At 34.7% G+C, this 25,886-nt stretch overlaps 2 protein-coding genes across 2 annotated transcripts in view; both read left to right on the forward strand.

Moving 5' to 3' along the window:
- Positions 1-2,441: 2,441 nt before the first annotated feature.
- Positions 2,442-6,086, forward strand: LOC144434151 (uncharacterized). Its single transcript, XM_078122606.1, has 4 exons — positions 2,442-2,572; positions 3,828-3,908; positions 5,589-5,862; positions 6,070-6,086. Exons 1-4 carry the CDS (start codon positions 2,489-2,491, stop codon positions 6,084-6,086), a joined length of 456 nt encoding a protein of 151 aa, XP_077978732.1. The 5' UTR covers positions 2,442-2,488.
- A 127-nt stretch (positions 6,087-6,213) lies between these two features.
- Positions 6,214-25,886, forward strand: part of LOC144434152 (uncharacterized) — a 32,151-nt gene continuing 12,478 nt past the window's right edge. Inside the window, exons 1-11 of the mRNA XM_078122607.1 lie at positions 6,214-6,342; positions 7,079-7,126; positions 12,677-12,733; positions 14,370-14,468; positions 15,523-15,645; positions 16,200-16,340; positions 17,103-17,301; positions 17,817-17,929; positions 18,398-18,559; positions 18,973-19,152; positions 20,476-25,669. Of these exons, the coding sequence (XP_077978733.1) occupies positions 6,313-6,342; positions 7,079-7,126; positions 12,677-12,733; positions 14,370-14,468; positions 15,523-15,645; positions 16,200-16,340; positions 17,103-17,301; positions 17,817-17,929; positions 18,398-18,559; positions 18,973-19,152; positions 20,476-25,669 (6,346 nt within the window). The 5' untranslated portion in view covers positions 6,214-6,312. The remainder of the gene's footprint in view (positions 6,343-7,078; positions 7,127-12,676; positions 12,734-14,369; positions 14,469-15,522; positions 15,646-16,199; positions 16,341-17,102; positions 17,302-17,816; positions 17,930-18,397; positions 18,560-18,972; positions 19,153-20,475; positions 25,670-25,886) is intronic.

Below are 25,886 nucleotides of genomic sequence, written 5' to 3' on the forward strand. Positions count from 1 at the left end.
AAACAATTTTAATACACTTCCAGAAGATTACAAGTTCAAAGAAATCATGATTAATAAAAAATATTTCCATAGCTCTAGGCCATATTCAGTAAACAATACTATTGAACACATCAACTCATACACACAACAACAATATCTGAAATGTACTCTTTTTATCTTATTTTAGTCTATGCTTTATTATTAGTGAGTAGGTTTTTGTAGTGTAGCTTAATTATCTCTATATTTGTTCTTTCAAATTGTTTCATTTTACTGTGCCTTTAATAATCCTCAGGGATATATTATCTGTATTAAATAAATAAAATAGAAAGAAAGAAAGAAAGACAGAAAGACAGAAAGAAAGAAAGAAAGAAAGAAAGAAAGACAGACAGACAGACAGACAGACAGACAGACAGACAGACAGACAGACAGACAGACAGACAGACAGACAGACAGACAGACAGACAGACAGACAGACAGAAAGAAAGAAAGAAAGAAAGAAAGAAAGAAAGAAAGAAAGAAAGAAAGAAAGAAAGAAAGAAAGAAAGAAAGAAAGAAAGAAAGAAATAATTGAAATCACCACATCTCATCAGATTTCAGTTTCTATTATACGCTAGTCGGTATGCGACCATCTAAAGTTCTTTAACGTACGTACTAGTGACTTAAATTACTACATGTATATCTGCAATAGTAATGTCACTATACCAATGTTACGGGCCCATTTTCATTGTGACATTAACTTTAGTTTTCAAAGCTGTGAAATATTACCTCAAAGGCTGTGATTAACCGTACCCCCACCCCCGCTCCACTTCAGAGATGTACATTAAACTAACAGTGGAAATCAACTTCAGCGTCCCATACATAACAATGATAGATTTCTTTACAAATAGATGTGAGTTTTGTGAAAGAGGTCTCTCAAATGTATGGCTATATTACTTATTGCCTACACTTTAACTTATTATACAGATATATTTTGGCAGACACATACATTCGCTTGGCTATTGACTGTCTCATAATTGAATGTATGGTAGGTAAATGTAGTATATTTCTACAAATTCCACTTTCTAGATAGTCAGGCGCCAGTTTACCCTCCCTTCCTGTCTGTCTGTCTGTCTGTCTGTCTGTCTGTCTGTCTGTCTGTCTGTCTGTCTGTCTGTCTGTCTGTCTGTCTGTCTGCATGTCAATCTCTCTCTCTCTCTCTCTCTCTATCTCTCCCTCCCTCTCTCTCTCTCTCTCTCTCTCTCTCTCTCTCTCTCTCTCTCTCTCTCTCTCTCTCTCTCTCTCTCTCTCTCTCTCTCTCTCTCTCTCTCTCTCTCTCTTTCTCTCTCTTCCTACCCTCCTCCAGTCATCTTTAATATCTGAACACAGATTCAGCTAAACCTACCTTTCGGATCTGTTTATAAGCTACTCTGTCGGTTGTCGATCAGTCAGTTTAATTATGTAGTACGTAGTTAATTAATTAATTTATTCGTCTACTTAATTATTAATCACTAACTCAATCCTCAATCAATGAAACTAACCAATCTACAGAAAATTGGTCTTTTATTGATCGAATAGAGTTTACTAACGTAAAGACATTTCTTTTATTTTTTATTAGTACACATCATGTATCTGCTATGAAATGCTCTGCATCGTGTATTGTGGGAACCAAGCTTACATTCGTTGTTGCAGTGTTATACATATGCCTGTTCGTCTACATATTATATTATATATATACACACACACACACACATATATGTGTGTGTGTGTCAAATAAAATATACTTTGCTCTACTCTACTTCCTCTCTCTATATATATTACATGTATATAGCATATGTATGTCTAATATGTTTTGTATATAGAGTATCATGTCTAAAGCAATATATTTGATGTAATAAATCCATACAGATAGATAGGTAGGTAGACAGACAGACAGACAGACAGATAGATAGATAGATAGATAGATAGATAGATAGATAGATAGATAGATAGATTGATTGATAGATGCATGCTGGAGTCATTGTCACAGTATCATCACCAGATCTACGTCACGTGTCTGTGTTTTTTTTCTCACGAAGTGTGACATATGGTTATTTTCTACGATTCTCTATATCCACACGATATACTGGTAGCATCACTCAATATTTGTCACGGCGCACGAGTGGGATGATGTTAATTTCAACTCTGACCCTGCAGCAGCCACGTGTAGGATCATGCGCACTCTGTTTTTGATTAATATTTATTTCCTATGTTTGCAATCATAAATGATATGGCTGCATGTAATAGGTTTTGCAAAGTATTCCTTCATGTTTGAATGTATCACAAAAGAATCATAATACTTAATATTTGTAGTGTAAATCACAAAATTGGAGTTATTCTGGTTACAAAGTCAAAGCACAGTCTACAGAGAGTAGTGTAGGGTAGCCATAAAAATGTTGACAAATCTAAGGGGCTTAAAATTAAAAAGCATCCAAGATGGCGTCCATCTGATACTCGACAGAAAATTGTCCGCGAAAGCAATTTTTCGGTCAGTATGTTCAAAAAATTGAAGCAAAAGTTGGAGGACAGTGAAAAGTCTCCAGTGAGACCACCGCCACCGAGGAATATCCCCGAGCAGGTAAGTGTAAATGGGTTGACAGAGGACTGTCGATAGGGGTGTGTTTGACGTGTATGAATAAGTGAGCTTTTAAAAATTATTTTTACGTCGGTTTTTATGTGTTTGCGTGAATCGTGACGTTATGACGTCAAATGGCATGTCGTACGGTGAAGAGATGTCACTGATTAGTATTTTACGATGGATTTATCCTGAACTCGCTAATGTGTGCCCTTCCGAACGCTGTGTCCCTTCGATGCGGGCTCGATATTGAATAATGCTACATACATATACTACTGTACTGATGGGATATGAATTATTTATGTTCACACACACCTGAGCAGCTGACATTCCATTCATTACAAATAATGTCCAAAGTAATTTTGCAAAATACTTTCTGTACCCGCTCCCACCCGTTACTCCCTACGATAATTTCTAGAAACACAAATTAATACGTGTATTGTAGTATACTGACCAAACCAACTAACACCAGCAACGTAACTAAACCAATGCTAGTACTAACATGACTAATAATATTAAAACTGTCGCTGCTTGCCGAAAATCAATTCTAACAGTGTCAGTCTTGAACAGCGGTCAGAATCAAGTCTGTCAGCAAGAACGACCAACAATGTTTTTTTCTCAAATGAATTGTTTGAACTCAATATATATTTGTCTTGGGTTGAGGACACATCTGCAACACATGTACTGGGGGTGAATCGTGTATATCAAATTGATGAATAATAAATGTAGTAATTCTCTGGGGTCTGTCAGATTGTAATGGGCTAAGAACAATGTCTAGCTTGTATAAAATCATAAAGTTATACATTTATGACGATACCTGGGTTCTCATTATGTAAAGATTAGAGTATCACTAGTAGAGTAGTATGTTTCAGTGTTTTTGCTAATGTTGGGGAACCCCGGTAACAGAAAGGGGGAGTGTGGTAAAAGTTTCAACTGGCATACCCCATGCATTACACCATTATTTCTATTTTTATGTTATTCAAAAAATCCTAATGGTATTTTCACAATATTTTAAAACATGCATGGTTGACAAGATATAGGTCAGATCAGGTAATGTGAGCTGCATCACTATGGTAATTTTGCCTTATAAGTATGCATGTCATTCATAATAACATTCATTTCCATGTGTTTGTTCACATGGCCTCACTCCAGTGTTGACATAGTCGCACTATGCATAGAATACTAATATGTCTGCCTTCTATGCAATACTTGTAGTTCCTGTAACATCTGTAACCTACCACACTTCATTCCATTGCAGTCACCACTTGGTAAAGCTTTTACATCATCCCCTAGTGATGGAAGACCCCCAAGGGATTCTGTTAATAGTAGAAGAGCCCATGTAAGTAATGCCATGATACATTCTTGCTGCCTGAAATAGAAGTAGTATTGTGTCTGAAGATCAAAGCCTAGATCAATGAGTGCCGTTCCCCTTAAAAATAGAACCATACTTAACGTGATTGTATCTTTGCGGTAAAGGTCAAATACGAGAATGTCACTCAGCTATGCTGGGTTCTAAGTCCACTAGTCCTGTTGTGCTGGCTTTACACATACAGATTTTGACCCAACTTTTTAAGGAAACTGAATTAAAACTCTCTCTTTCCTTATCCATTCAGTTTTGTAAAAATGGCACTTTTCAGATTGGTGATATTATGTGTCAATTTGTTTGAATAATTTTGAGAGTTAAGTTTGTGATATTGAACACATTGAGATACAATAATTCCTGGATACTTGGTTATCTTTATGCTAGCTTTATTGTTCAATAAAGCCAACACCAGTAGGATGAGGGTTTGGGCATGAAAAACAGTTGTGTGAAATAGCTATAGCATGTATAGAGAAAGTTGGTCCCTGAGCCAAAGAAACGCAATGATATGATACTTTTAATCCAAGACCATTGGATTCAAACATTTGGGGTTTAAAGACCCATGATACAATCCCAGGTCCTTGTATTACTACTATCTTATCAATGGATCCATAATAGGATTCAATAGGATCATTCTTTCTTCAGGACCAACTTTTTTAATAACTCTGCCAGACAACAGTTTCTCACCTAACTTGAATCCTAATCTGACATGGGCGTTCAGGAGTTCATGCCAGGAGTTTTTATCTGTAGCAATACCCCTGATGTGTGTAGGACAGTAGGGTTTGATATTACTCTGCAATAGTTAAAAGTTATGAGTCTCATCTTTATCTCAGTTGACCACATCGTGACATGCAGCGCAGGCTGTCTGTGTAACAAATATTAGACTAGTTAGTAATACATTATGTACATGTATACAATTTGTGGTTAGCGTGATTCATAAGTAACAGATGACATATAAATAATGATTTTATGAAAGGCTGTTACAGTGTTATTTATTCAAAGTGTGTCTGCCAGCACAAAGATAAACCCAGAGGAAGATGTCAATGTGAACATGTCTTTCAAATTAGAATGAATACTACAAAACCAGAGTGACTATAGAGTTTCAGTTAGGCAGTACAATTTTTTTTACGTCTCACACATTTTTAAGTTAAATAAAACAAAACACAGACACTGATAACATGCATAGACATAAAATTATGCATGTCATCTCACTGGAAATACAAATCAACATCACTAATGCATGAGACAAACACAAAACTGTGTGGTTGTGTTCACAGTAAGATAAAATGTAACATTATGTGTGTGTGCACTATCAGTGTCTATAATTTTGGTGTGTAATTCGTAACAAAAAAACGATGTGTGATACTTAAAAAATATTGTGCCACCTAATTAATTTTAAAGCTCTATAGTCACTCTGGTTTGACAGTATCATATTTCAGACTTTACTATTATATTACAGTACATGTATGTAATATGCACTTTACAAATTTCTTTGTCTTTAATACAAAGATTTTATAATAATGTTTCCTACACTCCAACAAAGGGTTATTGAGTCATAGCAACATTGTACTTATTAAAGTCACGATAATTAGCACAATTTTCTGGGGGAAAGCATTTTTCGTTAGGAGACAAATTAAATTTTTTTTGGGTTAATTGCAGACTACTCCTGTAAAGTCAGAAAAAGACAAAGTTGCAAACCAACAGCAGCCCAAGACTCCACAAAATGTTGTCACATCATCAGAACACCAAGGCCAGTTAGCTGCTGCTGGAGATGCTAGTCCAGCTGGTGCACAAGTTGAGAATGCTGCAACTATAGTGTCAGCAACAAGTGAAAATGCTGCTGCTTCAGCTCCAACACCAGCTGAACATCCTGCAGCTATGGTTGAAAACTCTGAACACCATTCAGAACAGGTGAGATTGTTAAAACAAAAATGTAATTCTCAGATCATATTATTCCCCAGTATTTTCTTTGTTCAGCCAAGTTGAGTCGCGAGATGCTTGGTAGTCAAGGAAAGTATAAAGAGTTGTTGTGGCATTAGAAGCCCGTAATAGGGGTAATAATTGCAAATTGCTTTGAGAAAAGTATGGGAAAGCACACTATGAATATTAATACTTTGATCGTATTTCTATGTTACTACAGGGCCATACTACAGATGAGGCTATGCCATGGTCAGCTCCCAGTACACCAGTGCCTAGTTATCGGACACGAAGTGATTCCCAGTCGTCAACTATGAGTGATAGTCCATTCTTCCCTCAGTATGAGACACCACAGAGAATGTACCAACCATCTGACACTGAAAGTGAAATAGATGAACCAGCCATTGGTCTAGATGCATTCTCCAAGGAAGAAATCTACCAGAGATTCCGTAAAGTAGAAGGTAGAATGAACAGATACAAAAGGAAATGTCTTGAAGTGAGTTCTCATTTTATTTGAAATGACTGAAATTTGAAATCATTGAAATATTGGTATTTACAAGTCAAAAATAGTTAGTCCAGGTTTTTAAAACGATTTACACAGTATTGATGGTTTTATTGTTTTCGTACACATAGTATATATACATAGTTTCTGTAGCTGGTATGAACAATTCTCAACAATTTTATCAAAGAGTTAGCATGAGTAGAAAGACTTCCTTCAAGTCCCCTTACTCACCAAATCACCCAATCTATATTTGTGGTATTCCTATAACTAAAAGTTCTTTTTTTCTTTAGTTTGTTCACTTTCTCTATTATGTCACCAGTAGGGCAGCTTTCGAAACTGAGAATTAGTAAGTGACTGTTGAAGAAACCACACTCAGGGTTTGAAATGTTAGTAACAAAGGATCACCGTTGTCAAGTTTGAAAGACATAAAAATGTGGCTTTGCATTGCCATGGCTATTTTATTACATCATCAGCCAAACAGAACAGACACATATAAAACAAAAGAAAAACACATCTCGATCGCCCACACAGAAGTTTAATATTCCTTGTGTGGAGCCACTTTCTCTCATTGTTTGTCTCTTGTGATTTTAGGTGTGAGGGCCCTCGGGAAGTCTTACTGCGCATAGTGTGCATATACATTTCAAAAATGTAAAGGGTTAACTAATTTTGGTATGCAACTGTCAAAATGTGTGATTTTAATTCCACACTGTTATTTTGTTTGTCTCACTAGGTTGTTTCTGCTTACAAGGATTTACAGAAGGAGAATGAAAAAATTAAGGTAAAAGTCACATTTTAGTTTTATTTCACATTTGAGTGTTTTTACTTTCAGTTTCACTGGGAACAGAAATTATCAAGTTTACATTATCTGTATTTTCACATCCTTCCAAATGTATAGGTACAGAGTAAGCCTACTAAAAATGTTCTGTGTATATATATCAGATCTTTTCATTGAAAAATTGAAAGAACACTGACAAACTAACAACAAAGAAGTATAAAACATTCAAACAAGTATTCCATGATAGTAAGACTCATGCTGTATTTTGATATATGCTAACAGAAGTGAAACAAAAAGTCAAAATTCCTGTTTAGTATTACATAAATTAAAAGCTGCAATAGCTGTAATGGAACATTTTACATAATGTATAAAGTATGTATTGACATAATCTTAATTTTCTACATCTGAAGGTATATTAAATCATGTAATTAAACCTCTCTGTGTGTGTGCATTTTACACACTGTATGCGAGGGCATACATATTATGGAAAATAGATTTCTGTCTTTGCCCCCACAAGCTCTCTAGGGAAATGACAGGCTTGAGTAGAAATATGTATTATCATAAACATGTACCCTGCGTCACATCCACATCACCTCCCTTTATAATCAATGGGCAACAGTGCCCTCGCATTGGTACAGTAATTTGCTATATATTACCAGACACACTTTGCCCAAATAAGGTTAGTTACACAAATTATTAGACTTATTTTCTCCAAAAAGAAGCAAAATAATGTTTTCTAAAATATTACCGGATGATAAAACCTTTACAGACCACATATAATTAGTTCCTAAAGATTATTACAATACTAAAGCTAAGTGTACACATGTGAGAATTTATTTATAATGACAGCAAGATTGATAATGATTAAAAAAATTCATTAGTGACTATAAATGAACCAACATGAAATGTATTCTGATAAAATTCAGTTTTATACACAGAACGGTTGTGGGCAGACATGGTACATACTACAGCCACCATCAAATCCATTTCACATAAGTGTCACAGTTACTATTTTCGTTACTCTGAACCTACATTATTTCAAAGCCTGCAAACTCAGCTACAATATAGCTGTGGTAGTGATTTGACCTACATGTTATTATTATTTTGATTTTATGCATGCATTTACTCTTCAACGTTATTTGTGAAATATTATTAAGACAACAATTTATGCATTTTATTAACTCGCAAAAATCAGAAAATGAGAATGCACAAGAATCACTATTTTAGTAACAACATTTACTAAAATCAATATTTACAACAATTGTTGTAGAAATATGAAATAGTCTTTTGTGAACAGAAAGGGGCACAAACTGAGTTTTAGACTCAAATCACCCCCCCCCCCCAGCCATAAATAAAGAAATAAAAAAAAAGATTAAGAATTAACAAAATTAATTTTTTGAATTTTAATACAATATGTTTATATATATATATATATATATATATATATATATATATATATATATATATATATATATATATATATATATATATATATATATATATATATATATATATGTTGAGGGTAGAAGAAAATCAAGTCGGGTTTTTCGTCTCTACAAGCCTGTTTCGTGAGTAAATCACTCGTCAGGAGATGTTGATGTACATCAACATCTCCTGACGAGTGATTTACTCACGAAACAGGCTTGTAGAGACGAAAAACCCGACTTGATTTTCTTCTACCCTCAACATATATATATATATATATATATATATATATATATATATATATATATATATATATATATATATATATATATATATATATATATATATATATATATATATATATATATATATATATATATATATATATATATATATAAACATATTGTATTAAAATTCAAAAAATTAATTTTGTTAATTCTTAATCTTTTTTTTTATTTCTTTATTTATGGCTGGGGGGGGGGGGGGGTGATTTGAGTACATCAACATCTCCTGACGAGTGATTTACTCACGAAACAGGCTTGTAGAGACGAAAAACCCGACTTGATTTTCTTCTACCCTCAACATATACTCCGCTCTGCGTGCAGACGTATCGAGCACTGTACTACGGACAAATCTTACCACTGACTTCCTATATATATATATATATATATATATATATATATATATATATATATATATATATATATATATATATATATATATATATATATATATATATATATATATATATATATATATATATATATATATATATATATATATATATATATATATATATATATATATATACATAATTTTTTTTTTTTTTTTTGGGGGGGGGGGTGATTTATGCTGCATATCTAAAAAGCAAAAATGGCTTAATGTTCAATGTACTGAAGCATACTCAAACCTGTATACAGGCATATTATACAGTTTATATATATATATATATATATATATATATATATATATATATATATATATATATATATATATATATATATATATATATATATATATATATATATATATATATATATATATATATATATATATATATATATATATATATATGTTGAGGGTAGAAGAAAATCAAGTCGGGTTTTTCGTCTCTACAAGCCTGTTTCGTGAGTAAATCACTCGTCAGGAGATGTTGATGTACATCAACATCTCCTGACGAGTGATTTACTCACGAAACAGGCTTGTAGAGACGAAAAACCCGACTTGATTTTCTTCTACCCTCAACATATACTCCGCTCTGCGTGCAGACGTATCGAGCACTGTACTACGGACAAATCTTACCACTGACTTCCTATATATATATATACATAATTTTTTTTTTTTTGGGGGGGGGGGGTGATTTATGCTGCATATCTAAAAAGCAAAAATGGCTTAATGTTCAATGTACTGAAGCATACTCAAACCTGTATACAGGCATATTACATGAACAATTCAATGACATAATTAGTGCATGTATTTTAAAATGATAGGGCACCCCTATTGTGACATCATCTGTGTAAACAATACCAGAATATGAGTTTTTATAGTAATTCAGAAAACTGTTTGAATATTCTCCTAGTTTCTCTCCATGGAATACAAGTTTTTATGCCTTCGAATACATTAATATTCTACTAGATTAGGTTGGCTAAAAGAGGTTTTAGTGTGTTCAACCAAGTGAAAAATGTAGAGATGTATTAAAGGAAAGCAAACACTGCTGTCATATTTATCATTCTTTGAGAACAGAATGTTGTTTATATTCCTAACAATTTCCATCATATCTGTACACTATAAATCTCATTAGTCAAAAATTATTAGCCATAAACCCAAATGCAATCATTTATTATAATATAGTAATTTATCATGATACATGTTGACAATCTAGACTGGCTGCATGGTAGTTAATCATATTACAACGAGTAACACTGAAGTAAAGCACTTCCTCTATGTGCTACACTCCTTTACAGCATTGACATCAAGTGTAAAAAAAATACTGTTTCAATTGGTTTATTTGTACGCCTAGCATGTGGCCTTTCTAATGTGGTCAATTAGTGAATGAAACAGTATACTTTCAATTGACACTTGATGTGTATGCTATGAACGATTGTGGTAAATACAGAAAATGCTTTACTTTGGTGTTATGGGTTGTACAAACCTTCATATTAACATGATTAGCATGACTAGATACTATTTTATGGCCCACAAATATGGAACAGTCTACCTGTTGAACTACACTGGTGCCTCTGAAAATTACTGTATACTGGATCCAGACATGTTATAACTATATAGAACAAGCAGGAAATGTTACTGTGTTGTCTAGACTCGATTGACTCTTTCAATGAACTTTCGGCACATGGTAATGATGTCACATGGTCACATTCAGTCCACTGAAGTCAGTCAAGTCTAGATGAAATATTTGGACAAGGTAACATTTCCTGCTTGTCATAAAATAAACTTTCTATTATATCATGAAACCAAGCTGCTGAATCTATGTGATAAATGTGTTTGATTGATTTGTCACCTGCATGTTATATGTAATATGAGGGATTTATGTGTATGATAATATATAATTTATTATTCCATACATGAGACAAGTTTGAATCATTATTGTTGTTATTCTGATTGTTAATAATTTTATCAGAGGACAAAATGAATTTGAATGTATAATTACTATAATATTAGTAATAGTGAAATTACCTTATTGGAATCTAGTTTTTGAAGTGACTGCACAGCTTTCATCTGAATCACTCGGACGTCATTAGTGTAATGATGTTATGTATCAATTTCTATTCTACTACTGTAATGTTGTAATGAAATGACAGAACTATACATTCATTTGATCTATTAGAACATCTACTTCATTTAGAAATTGATGTATTTGATCATGTGATGTAGTACATGTAATACTAAATCTACTAGAAATTGATGTATTTGATCATGTGATGTAGTACATGTAATACTAAATCTACTAGAAATTGATGTATTTGATCATGTGATGTAGTACATGTAATACTAAATCTACTAGAAATTGATGTATTTGATCATGTGATGTAGTACATGTAATACTAAATCTACTAGAAATTGATGTATTTGATCATGTGATGTAGTACATGTAATACTAAATCTACTAGAAATTGATGTATTTGATCATGTTATGTAGTACATGCAATACTAAGTCTACTAGAAATTGATGTATTTGAAACTTAATCATGTGATGTAGTACATGTAATACTAAATCTACTAGAAAAAAATTGTTATTTCCCCTGTCTTTATTGTAGGTAGAGGGTAACCAAACACATCACAAATTATTAGATTAGAGGCAATTAATAAATGTAACCCATATTAAAAATAATATAAAATTAATTCCACTGATCAAATAATATATGCATAAATTCTGCCAGGAACAAACACAGTGTAGTCAAATACCAGAGATGCACTCAGGCCAAGTATCAAAAATTAATAATTAATTTTAAATAATCAAAAGTGAATTTTTTAAATAATCATACATTTGTGAGGATGTCATTATTTCTTTATCAAATATTCCTTTCAAAGCAACAGTATTCATGATTTTTAATTAAAAAATGGGTTTTTAATGTGACATTGATAATATTATTCCCAACAGTATTAAACATAGTTTTCTTTTCTCTAAACAGCCATCTTCTTAGTATGAATACTGTAGGAAATACAAACTTAAACTTTAACCCCTTCCATACTGAAAACATTCCTGCCAAAATTGTTTGGACAAAATTCTTGTTTTATGTAAGTTTTTGGCATATATCAACTTCATTTTAGACTGGAATTAAAGAAATGTTACTTCCTAATAAAGTAATATTATTGTAATTATGAAAATATTCATATAAATTGGGTCCCCATATTATTTAAAACTCGTCTCTAGTCATGAAAGGGTTGAAGGTCAGAAGAATCCTAGTTTGCAATAGATTTGTAACCGTTTGACATTTTATGTGTGGGTTGATGTGTTCTGTAAATTGTCTAATGGTATTCATCTGTTATTTCATTTTGTCTTTCTATCCTAGGGTATCATGACACAGACACAGGATGTGTGGGTTGATGTGTACTGTACTCTGTGTAACCTTTCTAATCTGTTATATTATCTTGTCTTTCTCTCCCTAGGGTATCATGACACAAACACAGGATAAAGCACTTAGAAGAATCTCAGAGCTCAGAGAGGTAAATAGTTCTATACACGCTTACAATATTTGCATGCTGTTTTACTCTATCACTTCTTTACATTTTTTTGTATTTTATGGTTTTTGTTTTATTGACAATGTAGAGTAAATATAACATCTCACTTGGTTTCACCTGAAGTTATCTGAGTAAGGACATAGAATATATGTGAATTCTCATTTGACATAATTTAGAGTGGTATTTTAACCTATACATATTTTAATATGCTAAAAGCTTTTAACTGCAAACTGTTCACTCCATGGTAGATGGTGCTGTTTATTTTGTAGTCAGTTTTCTTACATGACCCCTAATAATAATATGGCCCCTAATATTCTACTAATGGTATGCATGCTGAAATTTGTAAAATCACTTTAGTCCTTAGACTAAAATATTTGTTGTTGTTTGCATTCCTGTAACCATGAGCCAAATATTATGAGTGATGACAGAGGTGTACACAACAAACAAATCTTTTAAGACTACCAAGTTCTGTACATGCAGGTGAAACTACAGTGTGTAGTTACATTGTACAAGTACATATCACACAGTGGCAAAACATGATGAAAACAAAATTGAGATTGATTCATCAGCACTTGGCAACAGTGTGCCCTCTAATGATAGGCAAATTCTGTTGTTGTGAGTTAAAATGATAAAAACTGGCATTTCTTGTGAGGCACCACATAGTAAGAGATAGGGGAACACCAAAGATTGGTGTGCCACTAAAAATTGTGTACGTCAGTGGCACGTCAAATTGGCTTAGAGGGCACACTGCTTGGCAATTCAATATTGTACTTTAATATGTACAACATCAACAGCCAGTCATATAATGAAACTCTCTTAAAATATGCTCCATTTATAGGTATTGCAACTGTTAAGTATTACATGATATTAACAACCAGATTTGATTATTAATTTATATTTTCAGTTTCCTTCTTCTGTACTTCTCTTTGTCTATTCTCTTCTAACAATAATCTACATGCATGTGTTTATTTGTATAATATTTACTTGCTATGCTAACTCTTTAGCTTGTCAAAATGAGCACAGCCAATCAGGTGAGATATGCAAAATTTCCTGTCTACGCTGTGGTGAGCATCTACATGTATGTATGTATGTATATGTCTGTTGCTATCTAATTTGAATTGAGTAGCCTTGTTCAGTTTGGCCTCATCAAGCTCAACTATGTAATCAGTATATTATCTCTTGCCAGTTTGGTTTCATGTGCAATATATGTTACTATCCAACTTTAAAAAATACTGCAGCAATTGAAATAAAAAACTTTTTTTTTTCATAATTTTTTACTGATTGAAAATTACACTATACTTGTTCCTAGAAACAGTTCAACCTTTCCAGAACAGAATTATGAGACATTTGTCATTAACAGTCTCCTGTATGACATTCACATGTGAACAGTACAAGTTTAAGCCATGTGATAGAAAAAATAATTCCATATTTTGCTTTAAAAACAAGAGAAGGCGTAAGCATACTTTTCATTTTAAAAAAAGAACCAAAAAATAATCATATATTTGAGTTATGTAGATGAGGCTATTCTGAACCAAGCTGCGAGCCCACAACTCCTTGCTATATGTAATTTTACCCATCATCAGCATTATAATATTAGTTTATATAACTTGATTGCATGTAGGCTGCTCATTTAGATCGACAAGCCAAGGCACATTTAGAAGAAAACTTTCGCCTGTCCCTGGAAGAAAAAGATGAATTGATCAGTGTCTTGCAAACACAGGTTAGTCTCAGAAGTGTCTTCTTGGTGTTGGCATCCTTAAAGCATGTCTTTGCTGCTGTATCTGTAACTATGCTAGAGCTTGTTCTACCTACATGATTACAATTCTAACTGGATAAGTTAGCCACATCCCCCAAAAGTCATTATAAGTATACCCCTATGAACTATAAATTTACATAACATTAGCATTATATGTAAATTATCCTACTTCCTGCATTGGTTATCTCCTGTGTTCATCATCAGTTACATATGTGTATACATAATAACTCATTTGAATCGTGAAAGAGGCCGACTTTGCAACCAATCAACTCATGGGGATATTTCCAAATTATGTTATCCAGTTGATGTAGGGTACGTACCATAACAAGCTGGTATATAGAACTAGTATATATGTATTAGTGTAATTACAGATCCAGCTACATAAACAGGCTATGACATCTTTGAAACCATTCTTGCATCATGGCACTGATGACTTTTGACATGCTTGACATCAATGTTGGTATAACTGGGGGTTTTGAGTGCATTTTTCATGCAGTTGCTTGCTGCAAAGGTAGTCTGAGAATTAAAGGGCCACTTTAATGTAGTAATTTGTTCCATGCTATAAAATGTAGTAATAACGTGAACTCCTCAACTCTCCTATGCATGGCATTGTGAAATCGCAAGTCAGTGTGTTTGTGGAGGTCGTGAACCCAGGTAACACTTTTCCCGAACACATGCAGGAAAAGTGTACATTTGCAAAGATTTTGTGCCTTGTATCATAATATGGGGTGGGGGTGGGGGTGGGGGAGAAGCCCGATAAGATAAAAGTATGGAACCTAGGAAGATCTTACAACCTATAAAAACACTGCAAGTGTGACCAAGATCATGTATTCAACTATTTCTCACATGATGTAAATTTTAATTTCCTCTCTTCCCTATTTATGCAGATAAGTACAGTTTAAAAAAAATGTGCATTACTATATTTTTATGCGATTATTATCATAGAGTGTGCAATCTGATAAGTCCCTACCGAATTCAGAGAGCAGCAATATGAATGTTGTCTACTTGACTTGTTTAGGTGAAACTCTTGAAGGAAGGCATCAACCCTGATGAGGTCGACGGTGAGAAAGCAGATGTAGAGAAGAAAGCGGCTGCTGCATCTGCAGAGATGTCAGAGAAAATTAGAACTCTCCAAGAGAAGGTGAGGGTTGAGCTGGTAGACAAAACATATGAACTTTACTAGATTTGCAAAAAGCTATGACTAGTGTTAAAGTTATACGAACTGAAACTGAACATGTTTTCTGTTATAAGTTGCACAGAAAATATTTGCATCAAACTAATCTGGTATTAGTTGACTCAGGATTCATGCCCTGAACTACATCTAAAAATACATCTCCTGGCATTGTTTCCTCAAATGTTGGTTTTACCATGGGACTGAACAACTGACTCGCCAGGACACAAAACAAACGTATCGGTATTTCAAAAGCCAATTTCCTGCTATTGGGAGTCATTTGATATTTTTTTCATGTGTTCAAGCAGTCACTGTATTGTTGTCAGTATGTGAAGAGTACCTGAGACCGTCATGTTGGATTTCGACGTACTGTTTGGATGAAAAAGCTCTCTTGCAGAGCAACAGGAAAAAAATAGTCTTGGACAAAAGATGATCCTTTGTTCCATTGATGAGATGTCACTTTATGCATTCAAGAATGTGAGATTGAAAACATTTGACTCTCTTAAACTGTCTATATTTTGTAGGTGAAGAGACAAGAAACTTTACTTAATAAATGCAAAGAGACCATTAGGAATAACAAAGAAAAAACATCTCAATTAAATGTTGAGAAACAAGAAATTCAGAAAAAACTAGAAGACAAATCACAGGAATTCCAGAAACTACAGGTAAGGTACAGTCATTGCAACATAACAACCTGTATAAATACAAATATTTTGTGATAGCTATTTATTTGTTCATATGCTGTGCCCCTTCCTATTGAACTGTGGTGCAAGGATGTACTCAGCAGCATATTTTTAAGGGCAGTATTAAGTAGGTAGAACTTACCTGAGTTCCCCAGTCATGCTACGAGGGTTCCCCACCATCCCCAGTCATGTTACGAGGGTTCCCCACCAAAATTCTATTACAAAATTATTACCAAATCTACCCCTGTATGTTACTAGGGTTCCCACACCTTAAACAAAAACATTGCTCATTATTCTACATGAAATGTGGAATTCTGGTTGAAACTGATGAAAGTGACTAGGCGTATGGTTTTCTTGGTAGCAACTTTATAAACAAAGTAGCTTGGACAATCATAACAGATCCTGTATAAATGCAACTTTTAGTATATTTGTGGCATTTGTAGATATATGAGTCATGGATGGTGATACAAACCAGCTTTATGTTAGGGGGTCTGACTTATTCCTATCCTTAACCTTAAACTAATGCTAACTCCCTAGCTGTGTTGCAGATGTGCATCTTTTTTATTATCAGTTCACTTGCCTGAAATCTGTTGTCATTATGGTTCCGTGTAAGTCAAACCCCCCCCCCCCCCCCCAATTTATATCGCCAACAACAATTTTATCTGGATTAATGATTATGTCAGACATAAAACTTAAAAGTGATCAGTTGAGCATGATTATCACTGGTTGTAAATTTTGTCACAGGAATCACTGAAGGAAGCGAAAGCATTGATCGAGAAAGTTGAAACTGATAAACTGATTGGCATAGCTGAGGTCAAGAAACAAATGCATGAAGAGATTGAGACCAGGGAATTAGAGATTGCTGAGTTGAGAGGTAAAATGAGAACCAGTAATAAGGAGAAAGAAGAATTACAACAGAAAAAAGAAGAAAGTGACAGAATGGGTAAGTTTATCTCCATATAAATTAATCAATCAGTCAGTCAGTCACTCAGTTAGTTAGTCAGTCAGTCAGTCAGTCAGTCAATTAATCAGTCAGTCACTCAGTCAATCAGTTAGTCAGTCAGTCAATTAGTCAGTCAGTCAATCAGTTAATCAATCAATTAATCAATCAATCAGTCAGTCAGACAGTCAAATTAATTAATCAAACTCTTTCTGTATCGAACTTTGGAGCATTTAAGATAAGTGTCGTCACCCAGATGGGAAAATATCAAAACATGATGTTTATTGTCAACAGCAATCACATGTGTCTTGCACAGTACTGCACGATCAGTAAGGTCAGAGAAAACAAGGGTAGGCAGGCTAACAATTTTTGGCAGTAGTGAAAGAAATGTTCACAAGTTTGTTTTAATTGACGACAGAGAGAGTGGGAAATAACAGATATTACAATAAGACCATACCCACTGTTTCTTGTTAGTCCTTGATATAATATCCAATTGGTAAATTCCTGTCTTCATTCAGCACTTGAGACTAAGCAACAACTAGAGGTAGCTGAGAAGAGAGAAGAGGAGGAAAAACAGAATTTAGTACAGGAGCTATCTAGAGGTAAACAAGCTGTCATCTCTCTTATGCAGGTAAGTGTGTACAGTGGAAAAAAACACTCTATTGTCAGATAGACTTTCACTAGGGTGTATGGATGCAGTTGTACAAGATACACATTTGTGAACAACGTATATTTATCATTTGTGCTGCAGGTTGAAATTCTGAAGGTGTGGAGCACAATTTGAAAAAAGGCACAGTCACCTAGTACCTTATGTTTTAGTAATCTGTAAATAGTGTTGTTTGAAATGTTATTTTTAACTCCAGTTTTTTGCAGAACCACTTCAAATTTCATTGCACAAATACATACAACAATAAAGTATTATTATTAGCGGGGTAATATTATGTGTTCTTTGAATGTTGTAGCAAGCAGCAGACTATTTTTGCCAAACAAAATATGCCGTAGTACATAAGTTTTATACTAATTTTGATGAAGTGAGTGATGCCAGTTGTGTAGTTTCTACTTCTGAACACAAAGCGTTATGTTATAATTGTCACTACAGCAAGATAAGGAGAAAATGAAGGAAGAGCTGATGAAAGAAAAGGAAGATGCTTTGGCAGGGAAAGACAAACACTGGCAGGAAGAAATAGCCAAGAATAAAAAACAGTGGGAAGAAATAGTTGAAAAGAAGGAGAAAGAATGCAAAGAAACAATTGAGGGAAAGGTACTTTTCATATTTAGTCTTTCAGCTAATGTTTGGGTACCATGGTAACAGAGGAATAATAAAAAATTATGTACATGTGGGAAAATGTACATAGGTTTCCGTACTTTTTAGAACAATTTAGTGGGAACCCTAGCAAAATACCTGCATGGGAATTTTTGCCACTTGCAAACAAAAACACTGATTTATGTCTTTTCATCAAAAAATGAATTTATTATTTGTCTTTGCAAATCAAAATAAAAAGTAAGAAATATGTAGGAGGAAAAAGAACACAAACTTAAACTTCAAAGACATAAATAATATTGTCATGACAAAATGGCTGAAATTTTACTCTGCACAGGTAAGAGGACTTGCACTTGCACTTGAAAAATGCGAAAATCTTGTCATGACAAAGAGTGAAATTTTCCTCCACACAGGAAAAAGAACTTGAACTTGCACTCCAAAGACATGCTGAAGACCAGAAGAGACATCTGAAAGAGAAGGAGGAAGAGATGATGATGGCGATAGAAGAAAGAGAACTACAGAAAACCGCTGCTATCAGTGCACAGGACAACCAGAAAGATGAACTACAGAGGATCATTGATAACATGAAAACTGTAAGTGTTAAATTATGTTGTCTGTGTGGATTTGAGTCAGTGTGTGGTAAAATTTGGTGGCATAGTTCTCATACATTGTTATATAATTTGGGTTGGGAACCCCGGTAAAATGACAGGGGAACTCAGGTAGGTTTTATCTACTTGCTGCCCTTGAAAAAAAATACTGATGAGTACATCTTTCCATCACAGTTCAATAGGAAGGGCACAGCATACAAATAAATAGCTACCAGAAAACATGAATATACAGGTTGTTGTAGAAATACCTTTGATATGTCCAATTTGCTATTAGTGCGTCAAGATATATGTGTTATCAATGTAGGAAATTGTTAATCTTCCAGACAGAGTTGCAGCTTAACCATGTTGAGTTTGGTGATGTACTCGCTTTGTTTTCTACTGGCAGAAAAAAGTGTTCTCTATATGACACATGTTATTATCAGTCCCACAAGTTTACTATTTACACTGTTTGGTTGTGAATAAATTTAAAGATCTGAAAATCTAACTACAAATTGCAGCAAGTATGGGAACATTTTAGATACTTATCAAAATGAATATATCATAACTGAGAACAAAATAGAGCTAGAATTGGGGCGTTTTATACACTTATAGGTACTAATCAAAATGGAGTAACTGCATGTGTCTGAGACTCTCACCTTGTTATTGGTGTACTTCCACTGGTGTGTGAACACTTAACTGTGTTAGCATCCATCCAACCAGGAACTATGAATACTAAGCTATGCCTACATTGACACTACTTTGACTTTTGTAATGCTGAATGTAGCTGTGCAAACCTATTGCAAAGTTAGGTTTGTTTGTGTATGCGTAAAGACCTTAGAAATAGTGTTAGTTAGAAGTGCAGAAAAGTATGGTACCACATTTTTAGCTAATGGCAATGCTATGAGCTTCGTGTGCATACACTAAGATTCAAAATATGTGCAAGTGTATTTTTCTTAGCATTATAAATATTGTAAATCTGGAAATTTTCGCTAAAGACTTATTTCCGCTTATTTTGCTGGAAAACAAAGATGTAAAAATAAGATATGACTTAACTGCCTTCTTGTACATTGTTAACACAATGTACCAGTCTGGTAATGAGTTAGAATTAGTCTTTGAGAACTGGCTGAAGACCGTAAAATTGCAAAGGTTTCTAGTAGCAAAAATATCTCAGTTCACAGTATATTGTTAGTACTTCAGGAACTGTTGACGTAAGCACAGAAATCAATAAGATTATGTGGCACTATCTGTCTGTGTAAATATGACCATTGTCAAAATTCTCAACTCAATGATAATCTGTTTCATTGCTTCATTGTTTTCTAACAACTGCAGGAGAAACTTGAACAAGAGAGCTATGTCCAACAATTGAAAGAGAAACATTCAACAGAAATAAAGGAGTTTAGTGCTAAGATTGAAGAAATTGCCAAGAGAAACAAGAACACTTTTGCCAAGCTAAAAGCACAACATGAGAAAACATTGGACGAATTCAGAGTTAAGCACGAACAAGAAATGACAGGAAAAGGGGACGAACTGAAACAAGAACATAAACAGTATGTGGAGGAGTTGCTGAGAAGTCATGAAGAGAAAGTGGAGGCCATTACTAGTGATTTAGAAACCCAGTATAAGTCACAGATGCAGGATCTCAACAGAAACCATGACAACATTGTGCAAGAAAAAATGGACCAAATTCAAAAACTTAGCACAGCTAACAATGATCTGAAACATGCAAATGAAGTACTGAATAAAAGTCTGTCTGAGGCAGTCAACAAAGTGAAAGAACTTGAAGAAAAGTTACAAGTGGAAATAGAAAACCATGTCAAGGATATCCAGGAGAAAGTGAATCAGTTAGAACAGTATGTGTCACTGACGGATAAACTAGAACAGACAAATAAAGATCAGGAGATGAAACTAAATGAGCTGCAGCAAGATCATAAGAATCTTACAGAAAAACATGAAACTGAAGTACAAGAAAAAAATCATAAGATAGAAGAACTGGAAACAACTGTTGTACAGCTGAGAGAACATAAAGAGGGCTTAGAACAGAATCTTGCACAGACCAGTAGATCAGGTGAGCAAGTTGTTAATGCTCTTCAGGAAGAAAAAGAAAAACTGTCAGGTACGCTGAAAGAGTTAGGGGAAGAAATAGACAAACTTAAAGAAAGAAATGACACCTTGTCTCAATCACTTGAGGGTAAAACAAACGAATGTGAATCTTTAAAACAGCAGGATGATTTGAAAATAGAGGAGTTGAATACCGAGAAGGAGCAACTCAGAGGAAATCTTGAAGAAATGGACCGACAAAAATCAGATTTGGAAAATCAGATTAAGGTTTTGAGTGAAGAACACCAAAAAGTGGTCGAGGAACTTAATAAGAAGGTCCAGGAACTTGAAGTTGAAGTTGGAAAGATTAAAGAGATGAAAGAAAATGAGGCAGAGCAAAGTTCAAAGGAAATCAAAGAACTTCATAACCAGCTTGAACAGAAAGTTGCTGTGATTTCAGACTTAGAACAGCAATTGGGTGCAGTCAGTAGAGATTTAGAAGACAAGAAGAGAGAGCATGAAAATAAATGTTCGGAGTATGAGCAAAAGTTGCAGTTCCAGCAAGAAAGTCATGAAAATGAAATAGCAAGAAAACTGGAGGCCTTAGAAGTCCAGAAACAGAGCTCAGTCAGCGAAGTAACCACAGAACTTGGCAACAAACTAGGAGAAGCTAATGAGACCATCGGACAACAAGAAAAGACTATACAGGGACTGAAACTTAGAGAGCAAGAACTTCAGAACAATATTGAAGGTCTGAATGCAGATCATGAAAGAACCTTGAAGGAACTCGGAGAGAGGTCATCTGAAGAGATTAACACTTTACAGGGACGCATTGCATCACTGCAGGAAGAGATGCAAGCAAACAAAGAACAATATACAGAGCAAGTCAAAAACCTTGAAAAACAGATTGAGGAGAGACAGAGTGAAATCCTGGGTCTTACTGAGCAGCATGCTAAAGAAATGAACACATGTCAGGAAGAATTTGCAGAGAAAGTGAACAAACTTACACAGGATTTACAGGAAAGTTCCGAAACATTATCTAAACTTCGACAAGATCATGCATCAATGGATGAAGCACTGAGTCAAGAAATAAAAACCATGAAAGAAGAATTGGGAGCAAATGAAAGAAACCACGGGGAAGAAATGGAGAAGTTGAGAGTCGATCATGAAAAGATGATGCAGGAGGAACAAGATGCTGTTGCTAAAAAACTCGATCAGTTGGAGAAAGAAAAAGCTGATTCTTTAGGTGAGGTTAGTAGTGAGTTAGGGAACAAACTTACGGAAGTACAGACCTCACTTCAAGAGAAGGAGGCTAGAATTCTGGAGTTGGAGAACACCAGACAGGAACTCTTAAATTCTGTGGAAAGTCTTAAAGCGACCCATGCTGATGAAATCAAAGAAATAGTAGTTAAAAACAATGAGGAGATGAGTAGTATGAGACAGGATTATGAGAACCAGAAACAAGAAATGCAGGTAACCATGACACAGTACTCTGTTCAAATTGTCAAACTTGAAAGTGAGTTCTCTCAAAAAGAAGAAGCTGCGAGAGGAATTCTTGAAGAGAAAGAGCACAGAGTTAAGGAGCTTGAAGAAAATGAAAAGCAACTTAAGGAGCAAATGGAAAATTTACACACCACCCACCAAGAACAATTAGTAGTTAAGGAAAAAGAGTTTGATGACAAAATACAACAACTGAAAGAGGATCATGATAAGAATCTGAAAGAAGCAGAAGAGAAACACAAGAACCAATTCACGGAGTTGAGAAACCAAGCCAAAAGTAAAATTTCAGAAATGAAAAAGAAAATTGAAGACCTAAGCGAGCAGCTTACACAGAAGACAACAGAGATGGAAGAGACATTGCAAAAGTCGAAAAGTCATCATGAAGAGGAGACGGAGAGGATGAGGAAAGAGTTGGGAGAGGAGAAGGACGACATGATGCAGAAGATGATGACAAAGATTACAGGCCTGCAGAACAGGATTGTGGAGGAACAAGAAAAGTTTGAGACTGTGTCAGCGGAAAAAGAAAAGAAACATGGTGTAGTCGTGAAACAAATGGAAGACAATTTTCAAATCAAGATGAAGGAAGAACAGGAAGGATTTAATCAGAAGTTTACAGAAATTCTGAAAGAGAAGGATCTTGGCATTGATGATGTGGCTGCTAAGATGGAAGCAATGAAGAAAGAAGAGGTGGAGAGAATTGCTGCTGAGTTCAAGGTCAAGTTCACTGAAGCACAAGAGAATCATAAAAAACAACTTTTAGATCTTAGGGATCAGGCAAAAGGTAAAATTGGTAACTTGAAGGGTCAGCTGCAGGAACAGGAAAAGACTCATTCTGAAACTGTCAGTGCAATGGAAAAATCTCAGAACGAGAAAATGGAGGAGTTGAAAAAAGAACATTCTAATCAAGTTCAAAGTGTTGAGTCGAATCATCAAGAGACGTTACAGACTTTGAAGAAACAACATGAAGATCAGTTTGAACAGATAAAATTAGATCATAGTCAAGAAATTGAAAACCTGAAACAGGAAAATCAAGAGAAAATTATGGCACTTGAGAAGGACTATGCAAATAAGATTGATGACATCACAGCTGAGCATGCTCAGTTGAAAGAGAGCAGCCATCTTGCTCAGACACTGAAAGTAGAAGTTGAAACATTGAGGCAACAATCTCAAGGGGATGTTGAAAAACTTGAATCAGTGCACTCTGAGAATATTATTCAGCTCAAACAAGAACATGAGCAAGCTCTTGAGGAGCTAAGGACTAAACTTAATAATGAGTTGTCAGAGGCAAAAGAGCAACATGAGCAGAATTTGCAAGAGGTTGTAGATACCAACTTGGCGCAACAAGCGGAGTTGAAGATTGTGAAAGACCAACACGAAGAAACCAAACAGAAACTTACAATGTTGAGTGATACATACAAATCAGAAATATCAGAATGGGGATCGAAATTAGATGAACAAGAAAAAGCTTTCTTTGAGGAAAGAGAGTCCCTTATTAAACAGATGAAAGAGAGAGAAAATCAGTCACAGATGAATAAACAAGAACTGAATCAGCATTTACAGAGTAAAATTGCAGAGGCTGAGAAAGAAATCAAAGGTATAACCGAAAAACACAGTAGTGAAATCGACACGCTGAAACAATTCTATGACGCCAAAGTCAAGGATATGGAAGAGGAGCAAAAATCCAATATGCAAGATGCTGAGTACCAGTATAGTGAGAAAATTACGGAACTTGAAAGTCAATGTCAGGAACAGACCAAGAAGCTGCAAGAGGTCGAGGAAAGGTCAACACTCAAGGACAGTAAGATTGCGGAATTACAAGTACACATGGAAGAAGTGAGTAAGAAGTTTGATAACGTAGAAAGTAGCTGTCACGACTTGATAGAAAAACTCAACAACAAAGAAAAGGAAATCAAGGAACTCACAGATAAACTTAACACTGCCACAGAGAAAGTCAATCAATTTACAACTGAGAGCACACAGAGTCTTCAAGAAAAAGACGTCATTGTGAAAGAGTTAGAAGCTAGGATAGAGGCATTAGCTCAAGAAAAAGAACAGGAATTAAATGACAAAATTGCTGTGCTTACGGAAGAAAACCTTCAAGAAAAAGACATCATTGTGAAAGAGTTAGAGGCTAGGATAGAGGCATTAGCTCAAGAAAAAGAACAGGAATTAAATGACAAAATTGCTGCACTTACGGATGAAAATCAAACCAGTACACAGAGTCTTGAAGAAAAGGAGGCTACTGTGAAAGAGCTTGAAGCAAAGGTAGAAGAATTTGCTAATGAAAAGGAGAAGGAATTGAGTGAAAAGTTAGCGAAGCTTACAGAGGAAAAAGAAACAAAACTAGCTGAATTGAAAAAGAAAGCGGAGATAAGGTTGAGTCAGATCAAAAGACAATTTCAATCCGATTTGGAAGAGAAGGGTAAAATGGTGAAAGAGTTGACGGAAAGTAGTAGTAAACTTAAAGAACAGCTGGAGACACAAGAGACAATGTTAGAAGAAAAGTCAAAGATGATAAAGGAACTTGAAAATAGACTTGTTGAACTTGAGCAGGAAATAGACACTACAAGGAATAGTCTGGAAGCAAAGGAGAGTGATATGACAGAACAATTACAAGAAAAGGAAAGAATTGCACAAGAAAGTCTACAAGGTGCTGAAGTGAGACAGAAAAGAGAGACTGAGGAACTACAGGGAATTATTGCAAAACACAAAGAGAGAGAAGAAGAACTGAACCAGAAGATCAGCGATGTGAAAGCAGAAATGGAAAAAGTGACTACTGAAATGAAACAGAAACACAAAGAACGGATGGAGATTTTACAGGATGACCATAAGAGTGAACTGGAGGTACTTAAGAAGGATTTCGCCATACAGAAAGAAGAAGCTGAACAAGAACAGAATCTAAAATTGAAACAGTTGTTAAAAGAAGTTAATACAACTATGGCAGAGAAGGAACGACAGTTTGAGGATACTTTGTCCATGTCTATCGGTAGGTTGGCGTATGGAAGACTTGTCTAGCCTGGCACTAAATAGATGTGATTAGTTATTCCCTCTCATATCATCAACCCTAGCAGTAGATTCCCTTTGTTATGTCCGTCATCTTTCATCATACATTATCATTTCACACTTTTATTTTGTGTTAGCGTGGTGTTCTCTGTCATCATGAAATATTCTTTGTTGCCATGACGTTAACTGCATAGTGGCAC

Source organism: Glandiceps talaboti, chromosome 4 (assembly GCF_964340395.1).
Source record: "Glandiceps talaboti chromosome 4, keGlaTala1.1, whole genome shotgun sequence".
In the NCBI taxonomy this organism is placed as follows: Eukaryota; Metazoa; Hemichordata; class Enteropneusta; family Spengelidae; genus Glandiceps; species Glandiceps talaboti.